At 39.0% G+C, this 25,240-nt stretch overlaps 1 protein-coding gene across 4 annotated transcripts in view; it reads left to right on the forward strand.

The window, feature by feature from the left end:
- The window catches only part of LOC126240314 (DNA topoisomerase 2-binding protein 1-A-like), a 308,035-nt gene that overhangs the window by 265,567 nt on the left and 17,228 nt on the right, over positions 1–25,240 (forward strand). For all 4 annotated transcript variants that reach the window (XM_049947915.1, XM_049947916.1, XM_049947917.1 and 1 more), the window contains 4 exons: positions 5,692–5,738; positions 21,988–22,029; positions 22,128–22,328; positions 24,148–24,380. In XM_049947915.1, coding sequence (XP_049803872.1) covers positions 5,692–5,738; positions 21,988–22,029; positions 22,128–22,328; positions 24,148–24,380 — 523 coding nt within the window. The remainder of the gene's footprint in view (positions 1–5,691; positions 5,739–21,987; positions 22,030–22,127; positions 22,329–24,147; positions 24,381–25,240) is intronic.

Below are 25,240 nucleotides of genomic sequence, written 5' to 3' on the forward strand. Positions count from 1 at the left end.
TACTTCAGTGATAATCGGTTGTTGTGGTGAATTCTGTCTATGTTGTCTTGCTTGATTCGTGTAATTATTGTTGTTGTTCTGCTGGTGTTGGTAGAACTGTCCTGTGTTACCATACATTCGATTATATCGATTAAAATTCCTACTGTTCCTAAAATAGCCCCTCGCTGCACCATTACTAAAGTTTCCATTATGGTAATAATTATTGTTTGCATTTTGTCCATTGCTAAGTCTCCTCGGAGAGTGTAGTTGGTTATGATTGTTGTTACTGCTACCATTACTGCCATTCCCATTCGCGTTGCAGCTCGCATTCGCTTCTATTGCTCTTCTTTGATATGACATTTCTCTTGCCCTTTTATTGTCCTCCTCAATTATATCAATACGATCATGTGTAGTCATAAATGAGTCTATATCCTTATCATTTATATATAACAGCTGATTCCTTATACTGGTGGGTAGTCTGGACTTGAGTATTCTAAGTATATCTGGCAAAGGAATCGGTACATCCCAATACAAAGATTTATTGATGTATTTCTCAAAATATCTCTTTAGAGATCCTCTAGAAAATGAGAAAGGCTCAGGATATAATACTTCCTGCCTAAGTCTTTCTTGTACTCCAGTAGACCAATATGTTGCTAGAAAAGCCTGCTCAAATTCTTTGTAACATTTACTAGAAGAAGTTTGTTCGGATGCCCACAATGCTCCTGATCCTTGTATATATCCAGATACAAAACTAATCTTTTGCCATTCTGTCCAAGATCGTGGAAATAGACCTATGAAACTTCGAATAAAGACTACAGGATGAACATTCTTTTTGTCAGGGTTAAAGATTTGAAATTGTCTCTGTTTAATCATCCTTTCCTCAATGGTACTAAGATTCCAAAAATCATCCTGTTCGTACTCTTCCCTGTGGCTATCCGTTATATCGAATCTAACTTTTGACGTTCCAGTTCTGTCTACATCGGATCTTGACGTGGACGGAATGTCATGCGCAGATTGAGAATTTGGTTTCCTATTTCTCGCTGTTTCTAAATCCTCTTGCGAGAGATTTAGTGATCTTTCGATATTTTCTTTCCAGCACGAGAATTCTTCGCAAAGTTGTTCTCGAACTTCCTTTAACCCTTTGTTGAAAAAATTCTCCTCCGAACTCTCTGAAATTTACTGTAAAGCTACTTTCACAGTTTCTTCTATGGTTTCCGAAGGAAAATTTTGCCGCTGTAATGTCATTTCTGAAAACTTTCCCGCAAGTACCTTCATTCTATGTTCCACTGTCTCCTGTTTTTCCTTGACTTCGTCAAATTGCTTCTTTACATTATCTTGGGATTCTATAATTTCTGGTATCATAGCTACGGAACACTGTATGTCCTCTTGAGCTTGTATTACTTGAGGAAACAGTTCTACTTGTTTTTGTATCGTGTCAATTTTGACGGATACATATTCGGTTAGTTCCGCTTTTAATTTACTATTGTTTTCTTGGCATTGTTGGCGGACCTGCTCAATCTGAGCAATAAGATTCTGTTCGGTCCTTTCTGCCCTTTCTTTTATTTCCTGTGTCTGGGTATTTAATCTCTGATGTAATTTGGTAAAGGTTGCTCTTAACTGATTTTGTAATTCTGTTTGATTTTCGGCTAATTGATTTTGGAGTTCATTTTGTATAACGGATAAGTCTCGTTTTACCTCCGCTTGGCCTTCGGCTAATAGAGACAACTGTTGCATAATAACAACTAATGTGTCAACAACAGTCTGATCAGCTGTTGTATGAATGTTTTCTGAACCAGCGGGATTATTTATATTGCTACCGCTAGCCACAACAGTCTCAGAATTGCTATCCGTGGCCTCTGCTCCTGCGCAAACAGCTGAAGGCTGTTGCACTTCTCGTTGCTGATTCAATGACATTTTAAATGCCGCTCTAGTCAATACCATTAAATAACTGTCAATATCAGGTTCTAATCACTAAATACAGTTTCAAATTTACTGTCGTAGACACACTTAACTTTCAAATTACTTCACAGATGGTACAAAGTTCAATGTCCAGATACGAAAATCACACAATATACAGTTCTACAATCTTAACTACTATCTGGAAAAAAGTTCTTTCTTGATTTCAGACTATTTTAACTACAGGATAAAAAAATTAGATTTCTCTGGCCTTGTTCTGTAGTCTCGGTGTTGTCCAATACTTGAAATCGTTTCTTGGTATCAGCAATCTTTTACTATGGGCACCGAATCTCTCTTCAGATTAGTTACCTCTCGTTCTCGTTGGTTTTCATGAAACAAAAATACATATATTATATAACAATCCAAGAGAGTCTTGTCACACTGGCGCCATTATAATTTTTTTCTCCTCTCTACGTAATTATGTAGCTCTCAATTCGTTCGAGCAATCAATCATTAATGATAGGAAACACAGTCATAGCTTAGTCACTCAAAATGATTCTGAAATTTTACTTGTCAGAATGAAATCAGGCGATGATTCTTCTTCACTGCAGGCTCGTGCTTTGCAGCAGTCTGTTAATCTGTACAAATAAAATGCCTTGTAATTTTGGGAGCGTTGTATAATCAGTCGGGAAACCTCAGATCAAGCGGATATTTAGCTTTGATGAAGTTTAACCTTCCGAAGAAATAATGGAGCTCTTGGATTATTAAATGCGGGTTCGTATCCAGTCTTTCGGAAGTTCCCTTCTGATTAACAACTACGCAATATATCGATGAATATCATTAATTCTCAAAAGTCGAATACACACCTTTTGTGTGAAGGAGCCATATATATGTATTTCACTTTTAATCGTACAATTTCGTATCCATTATCTTCTGTCATGAAGAATGCTGAAGATAAGGTGGGTAGATCACGTAACTAATGAGGAGGTATTGAATAGGATTGGGGAGAAGAGAAGTTTGTGGCACAACTTGACTAGAAGAAGGGATCGGTTGGTAGGACATGTTTTGAGGCATCAAGCGATCACAAATTTAGCATTGGAGGGCAGCGTGGAGGGTAAAAATCGTAGAGGGAGACCAAGAGATGAATACACTAAGCAGATTCAGAAGGATGTAGGTTGCAGTAGGTACTGGGAGATGAAGAAGCTTGCACAGGATAGAGTAGCATGGAGAGCTGCATCAAACCAGTCTCAGGACTGAAGACCACAACAACAACAACAACAACAACAACAACAACATCTTCTGTCATAAATCTCAATAATCAGATTACAGTTCTTCAAACAAAGCTCAGGCTAATCGGCACGAAGACAATCTCCGAAGCTCTCTTTCTTTTTTTCTCTCTTTTTTTTTTTTTTTTTTTTTTTTTTTTTTTTTTTTTTTTTTTCCTCTCTCTCTCTCTGACAACCGCCAGAGAGAGTACTACAAAGAATACTTATGCGCTCATGGCACAGCTATTGTATGAACTACTTTTCGCATGGATTCTGCGAGTATGAAGATAGAAAATTAGTAAACGTCATTCAAGGGTAGAATTGTATCAGAATAATTCATCGAATATAAAGAGATATTACAAACCTTAGCATTGACAAAAATGTTGAAAGCCAGTTTGGAGTTACATCACTAAAAATCACCAATTTCACATTATTGTTTGCATAAAATACTATTTTGCATTTAATGTGTTATTGAGTTTCACAAACTGAAAACAGATGTATTTATGACACCTGAAAATGAAAGTAGTGAGTCTGGTTTACACGACGACCCTGGCTTGCGCTACTGATTGTGTGCAACTAGTTGTACGCCTTCAGTTCAGTTGTTTTGTGGCTGCCGCAGCCGCATGCAAAGGTTTTGGCAGTTCCCTCTAGGAGAGGATAGCGGACGGACATGTGGAGTGTGTGCGCCTCAGCAATGTAAATTTCCAGTTGGGGGAAATAAGCCCTTCCCCTTTAGCAGGAAACAATTAATAAATAAAGGACAAATAAAACTCCCTAGAACCAATTGTCTGAAGCAGCATGCCTTAGAACTCGTCTCCCTTAGAGAGGAGAATGAAACAACGGAAAAAAAAGCTTTGAGAGTGCTGGCAGAGTTAATGTTGTTTGCATGAAATCACTGTGCGAGACGAAAGATAAAAAAATAAGAAACGTCATTGGATTCGTGACTGCTTGAAGGAAAGACTTCAGCTCGGTTGCTCACCAACTTTGCTGAAAGAAATTGTGCTGGAAGACTATAAGTTCTTTTAATCATCTGTACTAGAGTCTGTGAATGGGAAACACTGCTGTGATGCTTTAAATATACTGAATAAAGAGTTCAGCTTTCCAGATTTCTGTAACCTTTCCTTTTGTCAACTACCTTCCTTAAAAAAGAATCTGCTAACTTGAACCTGGAAATTTTAGCCTTGTAGGCGTGGGCTATTATGCAGCTAGATGTTCTGCTTGCCTGTATTTTCCTTAATTCCTTTGTGTATGTACATCTATAATTTTAACTGAGTGGATTTTGCTCTGCAGTCATATATTGTCTGTGAATCCATTTTCAGATCGCATGTGACATTCTCAGGGACAGCAACAAGTCGCCGTTTGTTTCTGTAGCCAGCGCCATTTAAATCTTAAAAATACTTACGCATAGCATCGGTACCCAGAAAGCGAATGATTTCCTCTGTTGCCCACTTAATATTTCAGTTTGTTTACTCTCTATCGACACACCTAACCTCAATACACATGCAACTAGTGTCGCCGAAGTTGGAACAAGCCAAAAATGTTTAATTTTTCCAATGAGTTGAGCAAACCCGCACCATGCATGCGCAGTGGCCAGTAGCAGAGCTGCGTGTAGCCCAGCATCATCATGGAAACCAGGCTGTAGCAAAATAAAACAGGATTCACAACTATAGTGGAGAAGAACAAATTTGGTTGTGAATTGTTCGCTAGTCCTGGCACCGAAAATGGATAAAAGTCTGTAGGATTTAGATTCAATGTGAAGGAGAAAACATGTGTCCCGTGTTCTGCTGTTAAGTCTTGTGTGTTATGTGAATTTCTATTACTATTGCTTCCATTTTCATAATTCTGATATCTTGTCCTAATTTTCTTTTTGCATCTTTCTCAACTTTCTTCGTCCCTTTTCTCATGAGCAGGGGCTTGAAATTGCAGCATCTATTTTATGCCAAATTAGAGTATATCACTAGATGTACACATTTAAAATGTTGTCACACTACTCACGCAGTTGGGCATTAGCCAGTTAGCCGGAGGTAAAAGTGGCCTTGGCTGTGTGTGTGTGTGTGTGTGTGTGTGTGTGTGTGTGTGTGTGTACGTACATCTAATGAAGAATTTACTCTGATAGTTATAAAAAGGAAAACCTTTCTAGCTGGCCAGTGTGGCCGTGCGGTTCTAGACGCTTCAGTTTGGAACCGCGTGACCGCTATGGTCGCAGGTTCGAATCCTGCCTCGGGCGTGGATGTGTGTGATGTCCTTAGATTAGTTAGGTTTAAGTAGTTCTATGTTCTAGAGGACTGATGACCACAGATGTTAAGTCCCATAGTGCTCAGAGCCATTTGAGCCATTTTTGAAAACCTTTCTACTTGTAAATGTGCCTCTCTGCTTCAAATGCCAACTTTAAGTTGAGTTGTAGTCTGTCACAATTCATATTATTATTATTATTATTATTATTATTATTATTACTATTTATTCAATCATGGATTTTTCATTCTTTGTATGAGGTCCTAACTTTTTCTCTCATTCCTATTGGGGGTATGTTAATAAATGTGATTTGTTTCAGACTGTGTGGACTGGGTTGATCCTGCTGTTAGCGACGAAGCCTCTCAGGTATATATTTGCTCTTATTTTGTTAAAGTACAATTAAACAATAGAAAATCCAGGATGGAATTTAAGCAATGTTATGAAAAGGATAGCTACAACTCATCATATAGCAGAGATGCTGAGTCGCAGATAGACACAACAAGAAGGCCACCAGAAAATGAGCTTTTGGCCAAAAAGGACTTCGTTACAGATAGAACGCATGCACAAGTGTACCTGTCCTACACACACACACACACACACACACACACACACACACACACACAAAACTGCAGTCTCTGACCCCACTGCAAGCAGCTGTGCATAACGGGAGATGCAACTGGGTGGTGGTGGTGTGGAGGAAGCTGGATAACAGGATAGGGGTGGGGGACAGAAAATTTCTGCTTGTGGGAGCATACAGGAATGAGTTGGAGAGAGGGCAGGGCAGTTAGGTGCACTTGAGAGCCTGGATGGAAAGGGGATGGCGGATTAGCGGATAAGGTTCTTTCCGCAAATGTAAGGGTAGCTCGCATGTTGAGCAATTTGGGGAATGATGACGAGGCAAGGTTCAAGGTTACGAAATCCTGGAAAATTAACAAGGTGTGATTTGGGGCCCATGGGGGTGGACCACGGTTGGATGGAGGACTGAATTGAGTCAGGCAAGGATCAGCATTGGCCTTTGGTTGAGTCTGATTGGTGGCATTGGTGGCGAAAAGGTGTTTCCACTGTAGGGACTGGAAGAAGGAGAGGTCTTCAACAAGTCCTGCATGATTGATCTTGGGAGTGGGGAAAAGGTGTGGCCTTTGGTAATGACTGATACATCTGCAGGTCTGAGGCCTTTAGAAGGAAGGTTCATGACTGTATTTTGGTTACCTTTAGTTTCTGGAATTTATATGGTGGTGGGAGCGAGTTTTTATCTCTCCTGGCCTCAACCTTCATTAATCTTTGTCCTTACCCTCTAGCCCCTCCCCTGTTCCCACTCCAGCACTACACAGCCCTTTTTATCTCTCTCTCTCTCTCTCTCTCTCTCTCTCTCTCTCTCTCTCTCTTTCCACTACCTCCTGCCCTCCATCTAACCTCCGGACTGCACCTAGCTGCCCTATCCTCTCTCCACCTCATCCCTGTATACTCCCACAAGCAACACTTTACTGACCACCACTCCTTGCCACAGCCTCCTCCTTACTCTCACTACCTAGTTGCGTCACCTATCATGTGCAGCTGAGGGGGAGAGGGTTGCATTGTCTAGAATTGACATCACCTTACTGTCTGCTTTCACTATGGCCGTCTGGTATTTTTTTACTTCAGGCATGAAAATTGAACCATACCATTTGCAAAACAATTGCAATCATCCAAGCCCTTCATTGATTCTTGTAAAATATGGGAAGTTTTCTAACATTTCGGAAAGTCTGTTTTTTTTTTCCCCCCACAGAGTTAGTGCAGTTCAACCTAGTAACAGTCTTTACTACCCTTATGGCCAGGAGCACTACTTACCCTTGTAGAAGCTTAATTTATTTCAGACAGAGCCTTCTAAATAATGCCTGTCTCATGTGCATTGTATAAAACTTCAGGGTCATAAGATTATGCTTCAAACTTTAATATTTCAATAAAATTTTCTGCTGCTTTTGTGTCTGCTTATAGTTCTTCCCCACTTAAGACCAACTCATGAATACCGTGCATTGCCTGGAAATTCCATAGCCAGCCATTATTCAAGTTAAGTGAAGACAAACTGTTGATTTTTGTGATAAGAGTTTTACTTTTATGCAAACAGTTGGCCTTAAAGGAGAGTTTCCTTTGCTACTGTAAAAACCACTTGAATACAGCTTCTTCAGGCTCTTTGTTTTCTGCTGTTTCCATTGCTTCTCTCGCTGAACTCTCACCTTCATTCTCAAGAATGGATGCAAAGTTTAAAATTGAGGACTTGTTTCTTTTATGTCTGAATATGTTGATGTTCCCATGCTAAACATTTCAGCTAACTACTTACCACTTAAACCTTTGTCAGATTTTTCAAAGACTTTTCTTTTGACTGCTAATAAGACAAAACACATGGCACACAGTAAATTACGACATATGCACCAAACAAAACAAAAGATGAGGAAGATAGAATTTATCATGACAAGTCATGTACAGATTACGGTGAGAACGCAGACTGTAGGCCGCACTGAATGAAGGGCACCACAAACGTGACAGTGCACATACAACATAGTGTATTCATTGTGCACTGGGGAACTTTGTCTTCTAATAAACTCTCTACGGATTGAGAAGACATGAGTAGGTGAAACAGATTTGGGGGTAGGTGTTGAGGTTATGAAGGAAGCTTGAGCAATGGTTGTCTACTACGTCATGACTCCAGAGCACGAAAATCTCATCAGTGAATCTGAACCAGTCAAGGGGTTTTAGCTGTTGACTGGATACGAAGTATTCCTTCATATAACCAGTAAATAAGTCAGTTCAGGATGGTGCTGTGTGAGTACCCACGGAATTGTCATGGATTTGTTTATAGATTTGCCTATGAAAGTGAAATAATGGTGGGGCAGGATGTGGTTGGCCGGGAGAATTAGGAAAGAGATGGTGGGCTTGATATCAGGAGGATGCTAGGAAAGCAGTGCTCCTTGGCCACAGTGCCGTGTGCCTGTTGATGCTGGTGTACAATGGTGTAGCATTCACTGTGACCAAAAAGGAGTCTGGTGGTAATGGGACAGGAACTGTCAAATGTACGAATTATGATATTACTCAGATGCCCTCCATGATTGCAGGCACACTCTCATTCTTTCTATAAAATTTTCCATAACGTTTTGACAAACTTGCACCTCTAGTTCTGAAATTACATGTCATCCTTGAGTTCTGGAAATGAGAGTGGTTTGGTTTGGTGTCCACAGTAGATTTCAAATACCTTCACACAAAGAAATTTCATGTTTTTAAATCATACGATCATGGTGACCAGTTCATGTCACACTAGCAAGGAATCACCTAGCCATCTCCCTCATAACAAGTCCTTTGTTGCTGTAGTATTAATAAAAAAAAAAAATGAAAAATGGGAGAAGAGTGACCGTGAAAAAAGGGAAAGAAAGAAAGAAATGCAGATCGGACTTCGTATCACAGAAAATCTATTGTTGGGGTGGTCCTTGTGGCGTTTTTGAGCAAAAGTTAAACCAATTTCCACTACAAAATTTTTGAAAAGGAACAGAGAATAACAGAATGTAACTGACAGGGGGAAGTGGCGTAGATAAATCATCCTTTACCAGGTTAACTTGTCTTCTTTCTTGCGGCGTCTCCTTCATTTCTGGGTGAAAAGTCGGCTCCGAAATCTTGCAGTAAGTTTCATTGTCCAGGAATTTATAATGTGCACAAAACCGTCTTGCTCTTAAACACAATTTATTTTAGTTGCTTCTCTCCATCCTCCGAATTTCATAATAACTTCCACAATGTCTACACATTAATAAGTTTATTCGTCTTAATCAGCTCACGTCTGCCTTAAGCTACTGCTATCAAGAGACAATTGAAAACGGATAGAAAAACAAAAAAGGTTACAATTTTGGTATTTTCTCTCTGCCGTCGAGCGCTCATACTGCTGCGACGGGATATTTATATCTGAGGGGACGAATGTAGCGCGGCGAAATTCAAAGTCCCGCTACATTGCAATCAAGGTGTTACAGGTTGTGCCATCTTACTGAATCCAAACCTGTTCAGCGTTCCCACAATCCAGTTAAGACCACAAAAATTCTCTAAGCATAGCATAGTAATATTTGCCATCCGCTGTTAACGTGTTTCTAACACCATCATCAAAGAAGTACTTTCCAATTACACCCTCAGCCTGAATGCCACACCACACAGTCCCTCGTAGACGTAACTGCTTCTCCATTATTACACAAAGATTTTCTGTGCCCCAAGTCGTGCAATTCAGCTTATGCAGCAAGCAATTTGGCAAAGTGTATCTCATGACTGAACATTATTTTTCTTTACGAAATAGTTCTCTACATTTTGTTTCATATGCGACCACTGGCAAATTCACGATACTTTCCGTGATCTTATGGTTCTGGTGTCAGTTGGTTTTTATAGAGCTTAAAGTGCAGATCTTCTTTCAGAATTAGTTGTGTGGTGGTTCTGGGAGTACCCGTTGTTGTGAATGTTGAATAGATTCCACCAGATTTATCACCATTCAGGATGGCGATGTTTTCCAAGAATGACTGACACGAGAAAGTTATGAGGTTAAATTGCAACTCAACCGGGTTTCTCAACTTCAGCAGTCTCATCACAGTTGACTTATATGTTGGCGAAACATTCCACAGAACTACAAATAGTTCCTGCACAACATTCATCACATTTGTAAAAAGTTCTAACTATGGCAGCACACTTTCCATCACACACTTGATTTTCTTTACCTTGTTATCCCTTATTGCAGTTAATAAAGGTGACTCCATAATATCTCTCATCACAGTTATTCTACCTGAAGTCTTCATAGTTGTTAGTCTTTCATATCTATTAGTTACAGACTGCAGCAGCACTGTTTGTTAATCACTGTCAAACCTAGAACCTCAGCTTATTTTGTCTAACCAATTGAATAATCAGTGCTTTGCATTTGTCAGTGTTCTTACAACTGAGTGTCAGCTTCCTACTTAGCAAAAATAATGTCTCAGATCAACTACATTTCTCGACCACAAATGTGTTGAATGTTTTCAATGGCTTGCAGCCTTCTTGGGTTGATGCCTGTACCTCTGTCGCGTACTGCATCACCAAGGAAACTTTTATTTTAAACTCTGACTTAGAAGACGTAGAAAAGCTTCAGCTTCATCATGCCACCTGTTTTATGACAAGCGGGACCTTTTCTAGCAATTTACAGTGGTCATTTCAAGTGGGAGGAGCCATTTAAAACCATTGACTTGAACTATTGACTGGTCCACGAGCTGAGGAATTTTAAGACTTGGTCTATGGTTGAGATGAAGATGCAAACAGAAGTGTAACCTGGCAGGCACCACACAATATTGGTAGCACTGACCTTCATGTAGAAAGGCTGTATACTTGTGTGACTCGAGAGATAACCTCAGATTCCAATATCCATGTCATGTCGAAGGACAATATGAACTTCAGCCCATTGAATTTTTGTAATAATTTGTTATTGTTGCTGGGCCAGTCACTCCTACCCCTTTTGTATTTAGTTTAACCTTTGTAGTCCAAAGTTCAAGAATCAACATGAACTACTAAGAGGGGTCAAATGAGAGCCCATGCAATAATAGTGATCTTTGCTTGGAAATGAATAAAATGCAAAAGAGAAGAAAACTCTTAAGTAAATAACAAATATACAATATTTGTTAATATAACACATTTAAATAATTAAGCAAGCCTAATTGTTTTTATATTTTTCCCTCTGTCATACACACTCATAAAAATTTAGTTACATCTTTAAAAAATGTTATACTAGCTAAACTTTCCCTAATGAAACTGTGAACACAACTGAAGGAAATTAGGGGCTATAAAATTTCCAAGCATGTGTCTACTTAATATTTTCACCACATGGAACACACATACACAGTTTTTTGTAAGTTTCTTCAAATGTTTGTGCATATACATTTTTTGCATATCTTGCAGGATACTCTACAGTTTGTCAAACTTTCTCAGACACAGCTGACACTGGCTCCCTTTTGAAAACTGGACTTAGTAGGAACTTCACATTCTTTACTTCCCATAGACTCTGGTTCCGGAACAGATTTTTCATTGCAATTACCATTATTTCGCAAGTCCTGTGTGTCATTTGAGTTGTGGTGTGATTAACTCCTTGCCAAGGTTCAGCAGAAAATTTCTCCTCCCATGTTTAGAATTTGATGGAAGATGCTGATGTTATTAATCCCCCCCCTGCAATACATAAGCATTCAAACACCCAGTGTTGACAATGTTGAGGAACAAGATGTAATGCCATCTTGTATCCTCATTATGAAAAACGAAGTACTTTTCTTTACAGAGCTAGGCAACAAAACTTCGAGCGAAGGTTTGTATGAAGGTAATGAGACTGAGCTTGCGATCCAAATTTATTGTCGATATCACTACAATCACTTAGTACTCTTGAGAGTCGACAAACCGCTGCATGCGAGATTTCCATGCTTCAGACACTGAGTCCGGGACGGCCTTGAAAGCCCTCGTCGTAGCGGCTTGGACCTCCTCCAGGGTCCCATGATGGTGTCCTTTCAGGGTAGTTTTTAGTTTGGGAACAAAAAAAGTCTAGTGGGACCACATTGGAACTGTAGGGGAGCATGGGAATTGTTGGAATCCCTTTCTTGGCTGCCAGGTAGCTGGCGACCATGAAGCAGGTGTGGCTCGGCACGTTGTCATGATGCAGATTCCAATCATCGCCGCTGGCTGGCCTCGTGCAACGGACCCTGGCTTTCAGTCTCTTGAGCACTTAACAGTAAAAAATACTGTTGACAGTTTGGCCTCGGGGCATAAAGTCATGATAAACCGTGCCCCTGACATCGAAAAAAACAATCAGCATGGCTTTCACCTTCAGTTAGCTCATGCAAGCCATTTTTGGACTCGGGATGCTGCGGTGTGCCATTCGGCACTCGTGCGCTTCGTCTCCAGGTCGTACTGAAACACCCAGGTTTCATCTCTGGTGATAACATTACTTAAAAATTCCGGATCAGCTTCAAGGCTCTAGAGATTGTCTTGGCAGGTGTCCAAACATATTTTCTTTTGAATGTTTGACAAAATCTTCAGGGCCATCTTGGCACAGACCATTCTCATCGACAATTCTTTGGTGATGATAATGTGCAATGTCATTGTATCAAATCCGAGGTCATCTGCCATCGTCCTTGACACCCATCCTATGGTCGGTGTTAAATAAAATGCACACACGGTGAATGTTTTCATCAGTTTTCCCAGTTGATGGGCGTCCGGAGCGGTCCTCGTCCTCAATGCCGTTCTGGCCTTCTTTAAAGCTCTTCAGCCACCTGAAAACGTGGGCCTTTGACCGGCAATCGTCACTGTAGGCTTGCTGACACACATCCAACATTTCAATACCCGATTTACCTAGTTTCGCACAAAACTTGATGGCGTAATGTTGCACGAACGAGTGCTGCATGTTGGGCCACGACTGATGACTTAACAGCATGTTCACTCAACGCACGATGCTGCCGAGACAAGAGCCTGCAGCCGTCTGGCACGCCGCATGTTTCCAGCCAGGCACCCTCCACCACTAATCCACCCGGGCGAGCGCGTGCTGCGAACTACAGTCGCAACAGCAAAAAATCAGTCTCATTACTGTTTATACAAGCCCTGTATTTCTTGCTTATTCTTCCTCATTGTTCGATAGAGAGTCAAATTCCTCACGTAGAGTTCAGCTGCAAAGAAAATTATCTGTGGTGATGGCATAACCTACTCCAAGACATTTAGTTAGATCCGACTTCATATAAGCAGCATATGAACAATCCTCTGGGAATGAGACAAATTGTTCATCTGCTGTAAGATGTGAATGAGATTGTAATTAGACTTGCAGTGTTTTACGTAAAATGTGAAGACATCTCTGACACCAGCGAGATTATCATTCTTTCTCCTTTCTTTTGTTGCAGTGATGTCATCAAATCTGATGTGTAGATAGCTGAAATATAGTAAAAGATCTTCAAGCAATGAAAATGTCTCTTTTTGTATCTAGGTTGAACACCCATAGTTACCAGAACACTTAAAAATGAGTACATTTCATCAACATTTGTTGGCAACCATTTTTTCTGCTTTCCTGGGTATCTTGGGTTCCTTTCCTCACAGTCTGCCTGTGCCTTTTCAATAGTACAGGCTGCAAGAATTTTTAAAATAGTGTCATCAAAGGATGACTTTAAAACATTACTTACTGATTCAGTTCCACTAGATGCTCCTGTAAGTTGTGGAAGCAATTTAGTAACATAAAGAACTGTTTGATGCATAACTTTTGGTGGATTTCTGGACAGAGATATTCCATTTTTACTTACATATTTTTTATCAGTTGGCATACTATCAATTAACCAGCACATTTTGTTTCATGCAGACTACTTCACTAACATTCTCCAGAGTATTTAGATCATTTTCTGCATCTTTGTAGGCTCTGAACTAGCGTCACTTGCAGAATATAATAGGAAATACCAACCACCAGAACTGTTTATAACCTACAGGCACAGTGACAAAAATGTAAATAAAATAGCTAACATATGTACATATTCCAGGCCACTGATGATGCCTTGCAGAAAATAAAGGCGAAACGCGTATGGCACTAAAATTGTGTTTTATTCAGTTGCTGTCAGACGGTCCATAAGTGAAAATTATCAATATACCGTTGCAGAATATAAATTTTTGTAATTTCTTTCAGCACTAAACCCATACAGACTCTTGTATCTGACGTCCGCATCTGGTAAATCGAATACATTGTTGCCTCCAAAACTGGATTACACTGTTGCTATATTCTTGCCTGTGACAGAGGCATATTTTGGCTGAAAAAATCCAGCCCACATTTATATTCAGTCAAAAAATCTGCACTTCATGCAGGGATAGTAAGAAACTGATGATTAGAGTCTACTTTTATAATTCTTAGGGTAACAAGTACTTCATGTTTGACTGGTTTGGTAGTTTACTCATACCCCTGTGGCTGGCCACAATACCAGCATTTACACTGATTTGCTTTCTCGTGGCAGTGAATCGAAAAATGTTTGCATTGTAGCTGAATTTGGATCCCACTGTCTGCAGAAGCTTGTACCTTTATCATGCTAGTTTAAATAATTATTAATTTCTTTGCTTATCACCTATCTTCCTCTTCAGGCAGGTCACTTTTTATGCCAGAATGACTAAAGTCATTTACTTTGAAGTAGTTAATACTTTATGCTCCCTGGTGCAGAAACAGTTGGAATCTTGGATAGTTTTGTGTAAGTGCCCAACTTAACATCAATTGTACATTTCACTGCTTTGCTGGCATTCGGGCTAAGTATTTCTTTTTTACTGCACTTTTGTTTACTTTCTCACTTGGGGGTTGTCGTTGAAAATGAACTTGGAAATTTCCTCATTGCCAGATTCTTCACTAGACAAAGGTACATCCATGTCAACATTTAAAGCGTATTCCAACTCCTTCACATATAATTACTATAATTATTCCTCATTCTCTTTTACATATGCCCATTGTTATACATAAAGTAAAGAAAGGGCAGCCATTCACTTTCTGCAGACTAATTTGCAGTGCATAGACATGTAGCAGAACACAGTATTAACTAGCTTTAGAGCCCTGGCTTTCCTTCTTACAGTAAGTACATACATATACACATACAGTCTCATCCTTGTGGCAGTATTGTTATAGTCTTCACTCACAGTAAGAGGCTCAGACAAGTAATTGTGTATGTAAAAGAGTGTGTCACTACTTACTTTTTCATTTCTCGCAATTTATGATCGTAAATGAGTATTGAGTATACAGGAGTGAATGATCAAGTATCTGGATTTCTTTATATATTCTTTCCCGTGCTTCTCCTTCTGTCAAGCACATATGTTAGGCACCTTTCTGTTGCTCACTTTTCAAATATTTAAACTCTATCTGGAGTGTGCTGTGTTAATGCTCCACATTTGACAAATTAATTCCATTTGTCACATATCAGTTACTGTAATGCTTGACCATTCAGTGTCTGGTCGCTTGGCTGAAGCTTAATGTATCACAAAATGTGATACAGTGAAACCCATGTTTTACCTTTTTGTGCAGTCCAGACTTAAAAAACACAAAAGTGAGGAAAATGCAGAATCGAGGAAAATGTTGGAAACCCCAAAATATGAGCACAAACATGTGTAATTGGCATCCATGATTAAAAATTGTAGTCATCTCCAATACATTGTATAAAATCTCAATAAGTGAAGGAAATTAACATTGTATTGTACAATAATTTCCGGTAACAAGTTTCATCAGTACTTAAAAAATCACAGATGTGTAACAGCAAGTAAAAACTTGTCAGAAAATTGAAATTGGTAAGGACATGTATGATATAACTATGTAAATTAAACCTAAGTGGAAGCTGCCGTCACTCCATTTGCTATACACTGATCACATCAGCCATACTTTGAAACAAGCCACCTAGTAAACTTGCTGTTTATCACTCTATATGGTACAAGTCACTCTGTCAGTATGTCGTCACCATGCTATGGAGTTATTGGCTGCAGGTCGAAAATAAACATCCGAGATGTTGTTATCTGGCGGTTTTCAGTTTATTTCACTATTTGGGCTATAAATTGTTGCAACTTTCGAGGTGAACGTAAGATGAAAGAGACCTCAAAACTGTGTGTATTAAGGTATAATTTGCTGCTGTAGTGTGTTGGGAAATGGTGCATTTACCTCATATATCATTAGCAAAATTGATAATCTGTTCAGTTACGTACACTACAGTATCACTAGTGGCAAAACCCATTTTTTTCCATAATAGATCTATTATGTGACATAAAATTTTGAAATTTCTTTCTTGTTTGATTTTGGATTTACAATTTGGTTATGTCAATTCATGTTATGAGTATTAGTAAAATTACTACCTAGGAGGAGGAGGAGGAGAAGAATGAAATTCTCGCACCGAATTTGATTTACAGCTTCTGTGCCTTTTTATATTTTATAATCCAGTACTTTAGAGATTTCAAATTTCACGTAATATAAGGTCTGTAAACTTATCATGTAGTGAGCGAAACAAAGTGGGTTTGGTTGGTACATTGTGGCAGTAGGGATAAGCACTGAGGGGAGGGGAAAAGAATCTCGTGCAGGGCTAGAAACATGTTTCTCATTCAGAACAGCTCATGTACACTCTTCTACCAAAGACTGTAAATTACACACACGTCAGTACTCGGAGATGGCAGTTTCAAAAGCTCATTCTTCACTTTACATAACTTAATGTAAAAGGAAAGTAAAATGCAATGCCAAGTTTTCTGGACAAGACTGATTAATAATCCAAACTAAATGTGGCAGACTTACCAGGATCACCAGCAGCCCCTAAGCACTAACATGTAACGTGGCTGGAGAGAAGGGCTTCTTTGCACATAATATACGAAAGAAAAGTCACATGACTTGACATCCCTGAATTAGGCTGTTAAATTGAGTTATTTTCTAAATTTGATGACATTACTAGCATATTGTCTTCCATATCAGATACCTGCATATATTTTCTTAGAGTCTCTACACTCTGCAATGCCTAACAGAAAGCACCACAAATAAGCCTGATATGGCCTTTCACTACGTGATCAACAGAGTCTATTTCACATACACTTAAATTTACGTCACAGGAAACATACTCACCAAATTCTGTCTGTTGGTCACACTGCATCCCAATCTTTCCCTTTTCATTCGTCCAGAACATCAGGCATGCCAATATAGTCTCTGCCATGTGCCATTGTATTGTGGTGAAGCTTATCCTGTCCCACATCTCTGAAATAAAGTTAAGAGCAATGAGGAGATTTATCTTTGGTGTGGATGCATCTCGAAGTAGTCCTGCGTCAATCATCTCAACTACTTTCTGCACTAGCTGCTTCTGCTAATTAAATTTAAAAGCATTGATTAGGCCCAAATCTAGAGGCTTCACAAGTGGCTAGCACAATTTAGGGGGGAAAATATTACTTTAACATTTCTCAGCATATCAAAACTTTTTGTATCTGCTGCACACTGATAGATGAATAGGACTATTTTTCAATTTTTTCATCCCCATTTGACGATCTAGTTGGATGAGGAAGTATTCAAAAATTTTCCAAATCACCCAGGAATTTGACTGTGCTGAGTACTTCATAGACAACTTTTTAATAATTTTTAGGCAGCGTGGTTTTTAAACTTCCCTGTTTAAAGAGGTAGAAACTTTTCTGAGTCATCTGCATAGTAACACAGCAAAACTGTGACTCTCAGTTTAGGCTTAGCGCTACCTTGACAGGTAGCTCCTTATATGACAATTTTATTTGGTTGATTAAAGAAAGTCCTGTTTCATCTGTGTTGAAAATACCTCTCAGTTGGTAACCCTCAGTCAATTCAATCAACTCACTTTTCCAATCACAGACAAGATTTTTTGATTAACTCTTACATTTTCTGTGCACAATGTTTTGTAAACTAGATTGTGGTGGTTTTTAAATCGGTCTACCCATCCAATTGGAAATTATCAATTTCCAACTGGGCAGCAATATTTAGGGTCTTCTCTTTCAAAATAGTGTCATCTGTGGCAAAATTTTCTGTACAGGCTTGCTTGAACCACGTCATGAGAACTGATTCCCGTTCTTCAAGTGGTGGTGATTTCATCAATTACCCCTGCTTAGAAGATGAAGATCCACAATTATAGGAGTTCTTCTCAATGTCTTCACATCTCTTCACAGGCGTATTTCAAGACATTACTGGAGTTACAAGAGATAATGATAATTGTACAAAAGTCCCTATATTAGAATAAAGTTGTTTTAGTATCTGCATCTTCTCTTCTAGTGAAAACACTCAGTGTTTTTTGTTGAAATTATTGGTCATGTCTGAAACAAGATTTTTCACATGCACGACTCGCACATACATGACAACTCTGTCTACAGCAATAAACTTCTAATCAATTGTATTTTACTGTTCACTGTCTGTGGATTATTTTGGTCAGGATGGTAGTTTTTATAATTTTGGGATTTTTTTTTTTAAGTTTCATCTACTGAGAAAACATGAATGTAGTTCTCTGTTGCAAAAAATGCAAGTCTCAAATAGAAGAGTATTGTACACAGTGTATCACAGGTTCATTAAAGTTGTGCCACGCCTGCTTACCACATACCATGTTGTAATTGGATAAAAAAAATATTTTAAAAAAGGAGATTCATCAAAAATGCAATATGTTATTGTGAACATTTCTGTCTGTTGTATTACAAACTGTACATGCAAAATAAATTCAACTTTAAAGTGAACGGTGGCTTTGTGTTTCTGCAGATCCTATTGGGATTTAATGTTTAGCCAGTATTATTAAGTTCATAATGTGTGATTTTCTGTAGACCCTCTCCTCAGCAAGTTTGCTACATTCAAAATGTCCTAAGCTTAACAGCATAAATGTTGGGTATTGTTTGTAAAAGAATGAAAGCTTACACATTTGATGTGTTCTATTTAAATAAAATCAAACAATGGAAAATCCAGGATGGAATGTAACAATACCAGAGAAGGAAAGTTGCTACTCACCATATAGGGGAGATGCTGAGTCACGATAGGCACAACAAAAAGATTCACACAATTATAACTTTCGCCCATTAAGGCCTTTGTCAGCAGTAGACACACACGTACACACAAGCGCGCACACACAAGCGCGCACACACAAGCGCGCACACACAAGCGCGCACACACAAGCGCGCACACACAAGCGCGCACACACAAGCGCGCACACACAAGCGCGCACACACAAGCGCGCACACACAAGCGCGCACACACAAGCGCGCACACACAAGCGCGCACACACAAGCGCGCACACACAAGCGCGCACACACACGCACGCACACACACACACACACACACACACACACGCACAAAACTTGTACACACACGTCTGCAGTCTCAGAGAGATGAAACCACACCATTTAAATAAAAGAATTACTGTAAATGTGATGTGATGAGGTGGGCTTCAGTGGGAAGGAATTGTTTGAAACACAGAAATTTTCAGCATCTAATAGCTAAAGTGTCTTCATAAATTGTGTAAAATAAGTTATGAGATAAAGTAATTCTTATTTTATGTGCTGTGTATGACTGAAATAATGTAGCAAGAAAAAATATAAAATATCACAGCAGCTTAGTGGTTAAACCATAAGCATAAATGTAGACATCTGCTTAATGACAAACTTTGTGTCAAGATAGCTGTTATTTTTACCGCTGTTCTTAAGAATCACACTTCTTATGCTCCACCTCATGAAAGTGTTATTTTAGGCTTGAAAAACAGACATGTGGAAAGATGAGTTTGCTCCCCCAATTGATGTTACAAGCTTATTAGAAGTCAGTTCCGTGAATTTTTGTGTAAAATCCAAATTTAGAAGAAAGCTCTGATGCTACAGTTTTGCTCGATGCCTTCTATCACTGCACCAATCTTTATGATTTACGGTGTGTGATGCAAAGTATATATCTGAATATAATAGAGGGAAACATTCCACGTGGGAAAAATATATCTAAAAACAAAGATGATGTGACTTACCAAACGAAAGCGCTGGCAGGTCGATAGACACACAAACAAACACAAACATACACACAAAATTCAAACTTTCGCAACCAATGGTTGCTTCGTCAGGAAAGAGGGAAGGAGAGGGAAAGACGAAAGGATGTGGGTTTTAAGGGAGAGGGTAAGGAGTCATTCCAATCCCGAGAGTGGAAAGACCAGCAACAAACTGTCCATTCGCATGAATGGACACAGGCAGACAGTGTTTGTTGGTAATGAGGATCACCCTGTGGCTAAACATGCCTTGGTGCACAGCCAGCACATCTTGGCACAGTGTTACGCCGTCCGGGTTATCTGGATACTTCCCACTAACACCAACCTATCCGAACTCCGGAGATGGGAACTTGCCCTTCAATATATCCTCTCTTCCCGTTATCCAGCAGGCCTCAATCTCCGCTAATTTCAAGTTGCCGCCACTCATACCTCACCTATCATTCAACAACATCTTTGCCTCTGCACTTCCGCCTCGACTGACATCTCTGCCCAAACTCTTTGCCTTTGAATATGTCTGCTTGTGTCTGTGTGCGTGCGTGCGCGAGTGTATACCCGTCCTTTTTTCTCCCTAAGGTAATTCTTTCCGCTCCCGGGATTGGAATGACTCCTTACCCTCTCCCTTAAAACCCACATCCTTTCGTCTTTCCCTCTCCTTCCCTCTTTCCTGACGAAGCAACCATTGGTTGCGAAAGCTTGAATTTTGTGTGTATGTTTGTGTTTGTTTGTGTGTCTATCAACCTGCCAGCACTTTCATTTGGTAAGTCACATCATCTTTGTTTTTAGATATAAAGTATATATCTGAATATTATATGTAGTTGTTGCAACTGTATTGTGTCCAATTTGAACACTAAAGTCTTTAAAATGTACTATCACAAAACCCTTGTTCTATTTCTGTGTGACATCTCTGGCATAGCACATGATCTGCATAAAAAGTATATTTTCAGCACTTCACAAAATGCTTTCACCCGTACTTGCACTCGCGTCATTGAAGGGCCAGTCCCCTTCACCAGACATCCAGCAGGCCAGCTCATTTTGTGTGTGTTAGTGTGGTGTGGTGGCTGCTTAAGCTGTTGGATGATGTAACAAGTCGCCAGTCAATAAGAGCTCACGAGCCGAAAATGGCCCTTTCTTTGTTTCTGATCAAGCACATCTTCGAGACTCAATGTTTGAATCTGAAAGATTGACAGTCGATATTTTGCTGAATACAGTACTTCGGAAATACATGCAAAAAGACGGAACTGATGAAACTAAGTTATAAGTGGCACAAGAAAAGGTGTCAGTTGGGCCCCTTTGTCACGTATTGGCTCAGTCCGGTACACCGTGGCAACTCTCCTGTTTTTCCATTGCTGTTGCAACCTAGCGGTAGTTGTATCGTAATTGTGCGGTGAAGCTAAATGTTGCGAGTTTCGTTGGCAGTGATGATCATGTATTACATCAGCATTTCCTCTCTCACGTCACTCCTCTCCGCGACAGCGTAAAACTTTCCCTTAATTCTGTCACCAACCCACAGTGTGAACTGTCTGTCTTTTGTGCCAATTATAACTTGTTTAGTCACATAGAATGTCAGTGGAAAGAAAATGGGACAGAGTCAAGCAAGACATTGCATAATAATGTAGAATTGGGGTAAAGTTTATTAGGAAGTAACGTAAAATTGGGAAATTTTAAATACAGAGTTTTTCACAGGGGCTACGAATTTATGGTGCAGAATTGCAAAAAACGTAAAATTGATTTTCCACGGTGTAATAACTCATAATTTTAATTTTTTGTTGGGTGGGAAAAAATATATCATTTGGATAAATAACCTAACTTAAGAGTTTTCATGTTGGAGGCAGCAACTTCACATCTACTAACAAAGCTGGGGAGGTACATTGGTACTTTTTAGTATTTATCACTACAGATAATTGAGAAGGTTTTTGTTATGTCCAAATAGGTTTAACAAGTAATACATTAACTGCAGTGTGTACTCGTTTGCTTCATTTATCCAAGACCTTTCGTTGAATTATTTGTTTTAGACATTAAAAGGTACAGTTGCTTCAGAAATGTCTAACAAAGGTCAAATGCCTTCAATTGCTGAACCAATTGCTCCATTAACTCTTAGTTATACTGAATGCTGTACAATTTGTTTTATTTTACAGGAAGTGAAACAGCCGCCCAAAATAATGCTTTCAAACGTAGAAGTAAGTATCAGCCTACATATAGAAATAAAGTATACTTTTAATTTTCCAACATGTGCAAGAAAACCGAGCTGTGATCTTGTGAATTAAATTTATTTCAGGACAGGGATTCGTATGTCAAAATGATCATGGATCTGGGTGGCCATGTATCAGATAAAACTGTCTTCGATCCCACTGCAACACATCTCATTTGTGGTAAACCGGCACGAAGTGAGAAGCTATTGGGTAGTATTGCATCTGGCAAATGGGTATTACACAAGAGCTTCATAGATGCAAGTTGCAGAGCAGGTACTTTTGTTAAGGTAAAAGAAACAGCATTCTTAATCACTTGTTTCAAATAACAGTGGTTAAAATAGAACAATGGAAAGTCCAGGTTGGAATATAAATATTATGAAATGGATAGTTTGTCTTCTTCAGAAAGGAAAATAAAAAGAAAAAGTTTTCTTTCTGAACGGGCTTTGGCTGAAAGCGCCATCTGTTAAATCTTTTTTCTTGTGCCTGTCCGCATTTCAACGTGTAATCTTTATGGGGTGCAGAAATCTCTCCTTTTCATTATATTATTAATAGTTAAAATAGAATTTACATTGATCCACCAATGCATGTGTCAATTTATTGGCAAGAAGAGGCTGATGCAACTAATTTTTATTAGATATTAACACAGGAAAGCAGACCGTTAATGGGACCAATAGCTGAAAAATGTGAAATGGCTCAGAAAATGGGTCTCTAGAACACTTTTCCTCAGCTGCATTTTTATTTTATTTATTTATTTATTTTTTTTTTCATTTATAATGGTTAGAAAAGCTGTTAAGATAACTTTTCATTGATAACATGCATCAGGTTTTGTGACTTGCCCGGTTACAGGATGCATGTAACATGTGAATGTAACATACTCTGAGTTGAACTGAAATTAACTACCTGAGTGGTAAGATGAGTTCAACAAATTCAATCATTACTTCAAAAGACATTGTAAATACACATACAATGAGAACAGTCTCTGGCCACTACAGAACTAGAATTTTTAGAAGTGTGACCCAGGCTATTGTCTGACAAGTGAGGTTTTGACTTGACAGAGTTGTACTGTATGAATGACAACTACAGCATTGCCATATATATTATCAGTGTAGCAGTTCGGAATGAATGTAAAGGTGCTGGTTTTCTTTTTTAAAAAAGAAAAAAAGCTTTGACCGTGAGGTATAAACATTCCTGCAGTTTGTCTTATAGTGTTCAACCACAAGACATATTCACAGTAATTGACAATATTCAGATCTTTGTGCTCAACAGCAGGTGCAAGATACATTCATAAAAAAGTATCAAAGTTGAAAACACATGGAGCTTGCAGAGCCCATTGATTAAGGTTTTTGGTATCAAACTAACTGCTTACCAAGAAGACAATGTTTGTAGGATAAAAGGTGATACATTAGCAACAGGAGAAAAGAATCTTCAATCAAGTGAAATAGAAACTCAATCAACATGTGAAATGATTTGTATGAGTAGCCATCAAGTACAGAATAAAGTTTGCAGTTGGATCATTCTATCACAGTTCATACTCATCTGCAGAACTGAGAATCTCAGAGTAAGTCTCAGTTAACTAGTGTGTAAGCTTCAAAACCATAGTTGAAGATTTTAACAAATTACAAATTTGTAAATAGTGGACGATACATACCTTTCTGTGATGCCATTACAAAAGCTTACTCTGAATATTGTTAAGAAGAGGTAGTTTGGCCTTAGGTTGGTTATAGTTAGACTTATTGGACATAGACCTGACCTCTGTGAGGGTGTTTACTTAGACTGGTATCAGTTATCACGAAACTATTGTAGTAATCAGAAACTCTGTCTCACAAGTTACTAATAAAAAAAGTCAAAAATCAATTTACATTCTTATAAGATTGATAGTCATCTTTCTTAAGTCCATAACTTAACAGTAGTGGATGTGTGATATACTTTCAGTAAAAGTAATATAATCACTTTCCACAAAAAATTGTATTGATATAATGATTTGTTTATTCAAATATGGAAAAATAAATTTTTGCTTTTACTGTTGAAACAGTTTGTAGTTCCCATAATGTTTGAATGTGTACATTAGGATGTGTATTAGTTACAAAGTATTTTATTGTTTTGCAGGAAGAGGAATATGAGTGGGGCAACCCCAAAGCAAAAGAACTGTGGAGCCAGTTGCGACCTGGCAGTGTGGATATGGCATTGGCTAAGGCAGTTTACAGGTGGCGGTGCAAACTGTGTGGTAGCAATCGTGGTGCTTTCTCAGCTATGAGAGCCATCATACACACAAATCAAGAGAAGGCAGCTTCTTTTGCCAGACTTATCAAGGCCGGAGGTGGACAGGTGCTGGACGTCAGGCAAGTTCTTTGCTTCTGTCTCTGGTGTATGAATGTTCCAAAGTGTTCTTGTCATGTCGTGCAGCATACTTGCGGAATTCAGGGTGGTCATGGTGAACTTAACATTGTGATTAACCCATCATAACTGGATCAGATGTCGAGTTTGTAGAACTAACCTTTCTTGGTTCGGCAACTATAACACAGAAACAGAAAAATGGTTGTACTGTAGAGAGAAAGTGAGCAGAAGTTATGAGAAAGACAAATTACATGATGGCAGGCAAGGGGGCAATACAACAGGAAGGGGTTGGGGGGTGGGGGGGGGGGAGATATCTGACAGCATCGCAGATTCCTTCTGTCACCTCTTTTTAAATTGCAAAACTGACCACTTAGGGTCACACAGCTACTTTATTTTGCCCTCTTTGGTCAGGTTTTTCTCTGTTACCAGTACTCCTTCATAGTGTCTCTACACTGTTGCTTTCATTCTTCTGGTTTTGGTATTTCTTCTTTTGACTTGAAACCTTTCCTAACTTTGAATTCTGTTTGTTAACGTGTCTCATTCTAACATGAGGACTTATGGGGTATTGGAGCTCTCAGCATTTTTCCGAGCTGCATTAATTCAAGTCATCGTGATTCTTGTTCAGAGGTAATCAAATATTTATTTTGAGTTTTTGTCCATTCTTTGTACCCTACGGGAGGCCCTCGTCACACGACATTATTATACTGATGTCCAAGAAATATCAACCTCCCATTCCTCATGCTCTCAGATATTCTCTCTACTTTCTAGTAGACTTCTTTGTTGCACCAAAGTTTCCAGGCACATGTGATTTTTCATAGGAATCTCCTTTCTAGGATCTGAAATTTCTCTAATTTGTAATTCATTG

The sequence above is a fragment of the Schistocerca nitens genome, chromosome 1 (genome assembly GCF_023898315.1).
Source record: "Schistocerca nitens isolate TAMUIC-IGC-003100 chromosome 1, iqSchNite1.1, whole genome shotgun sequence".
Lineage (NCBI taxonomy): Eukaryota > Metazoa > Arthropoda > Insecta > Orthoptera > Acrididae > Schistocerca > Schistocerca nitens.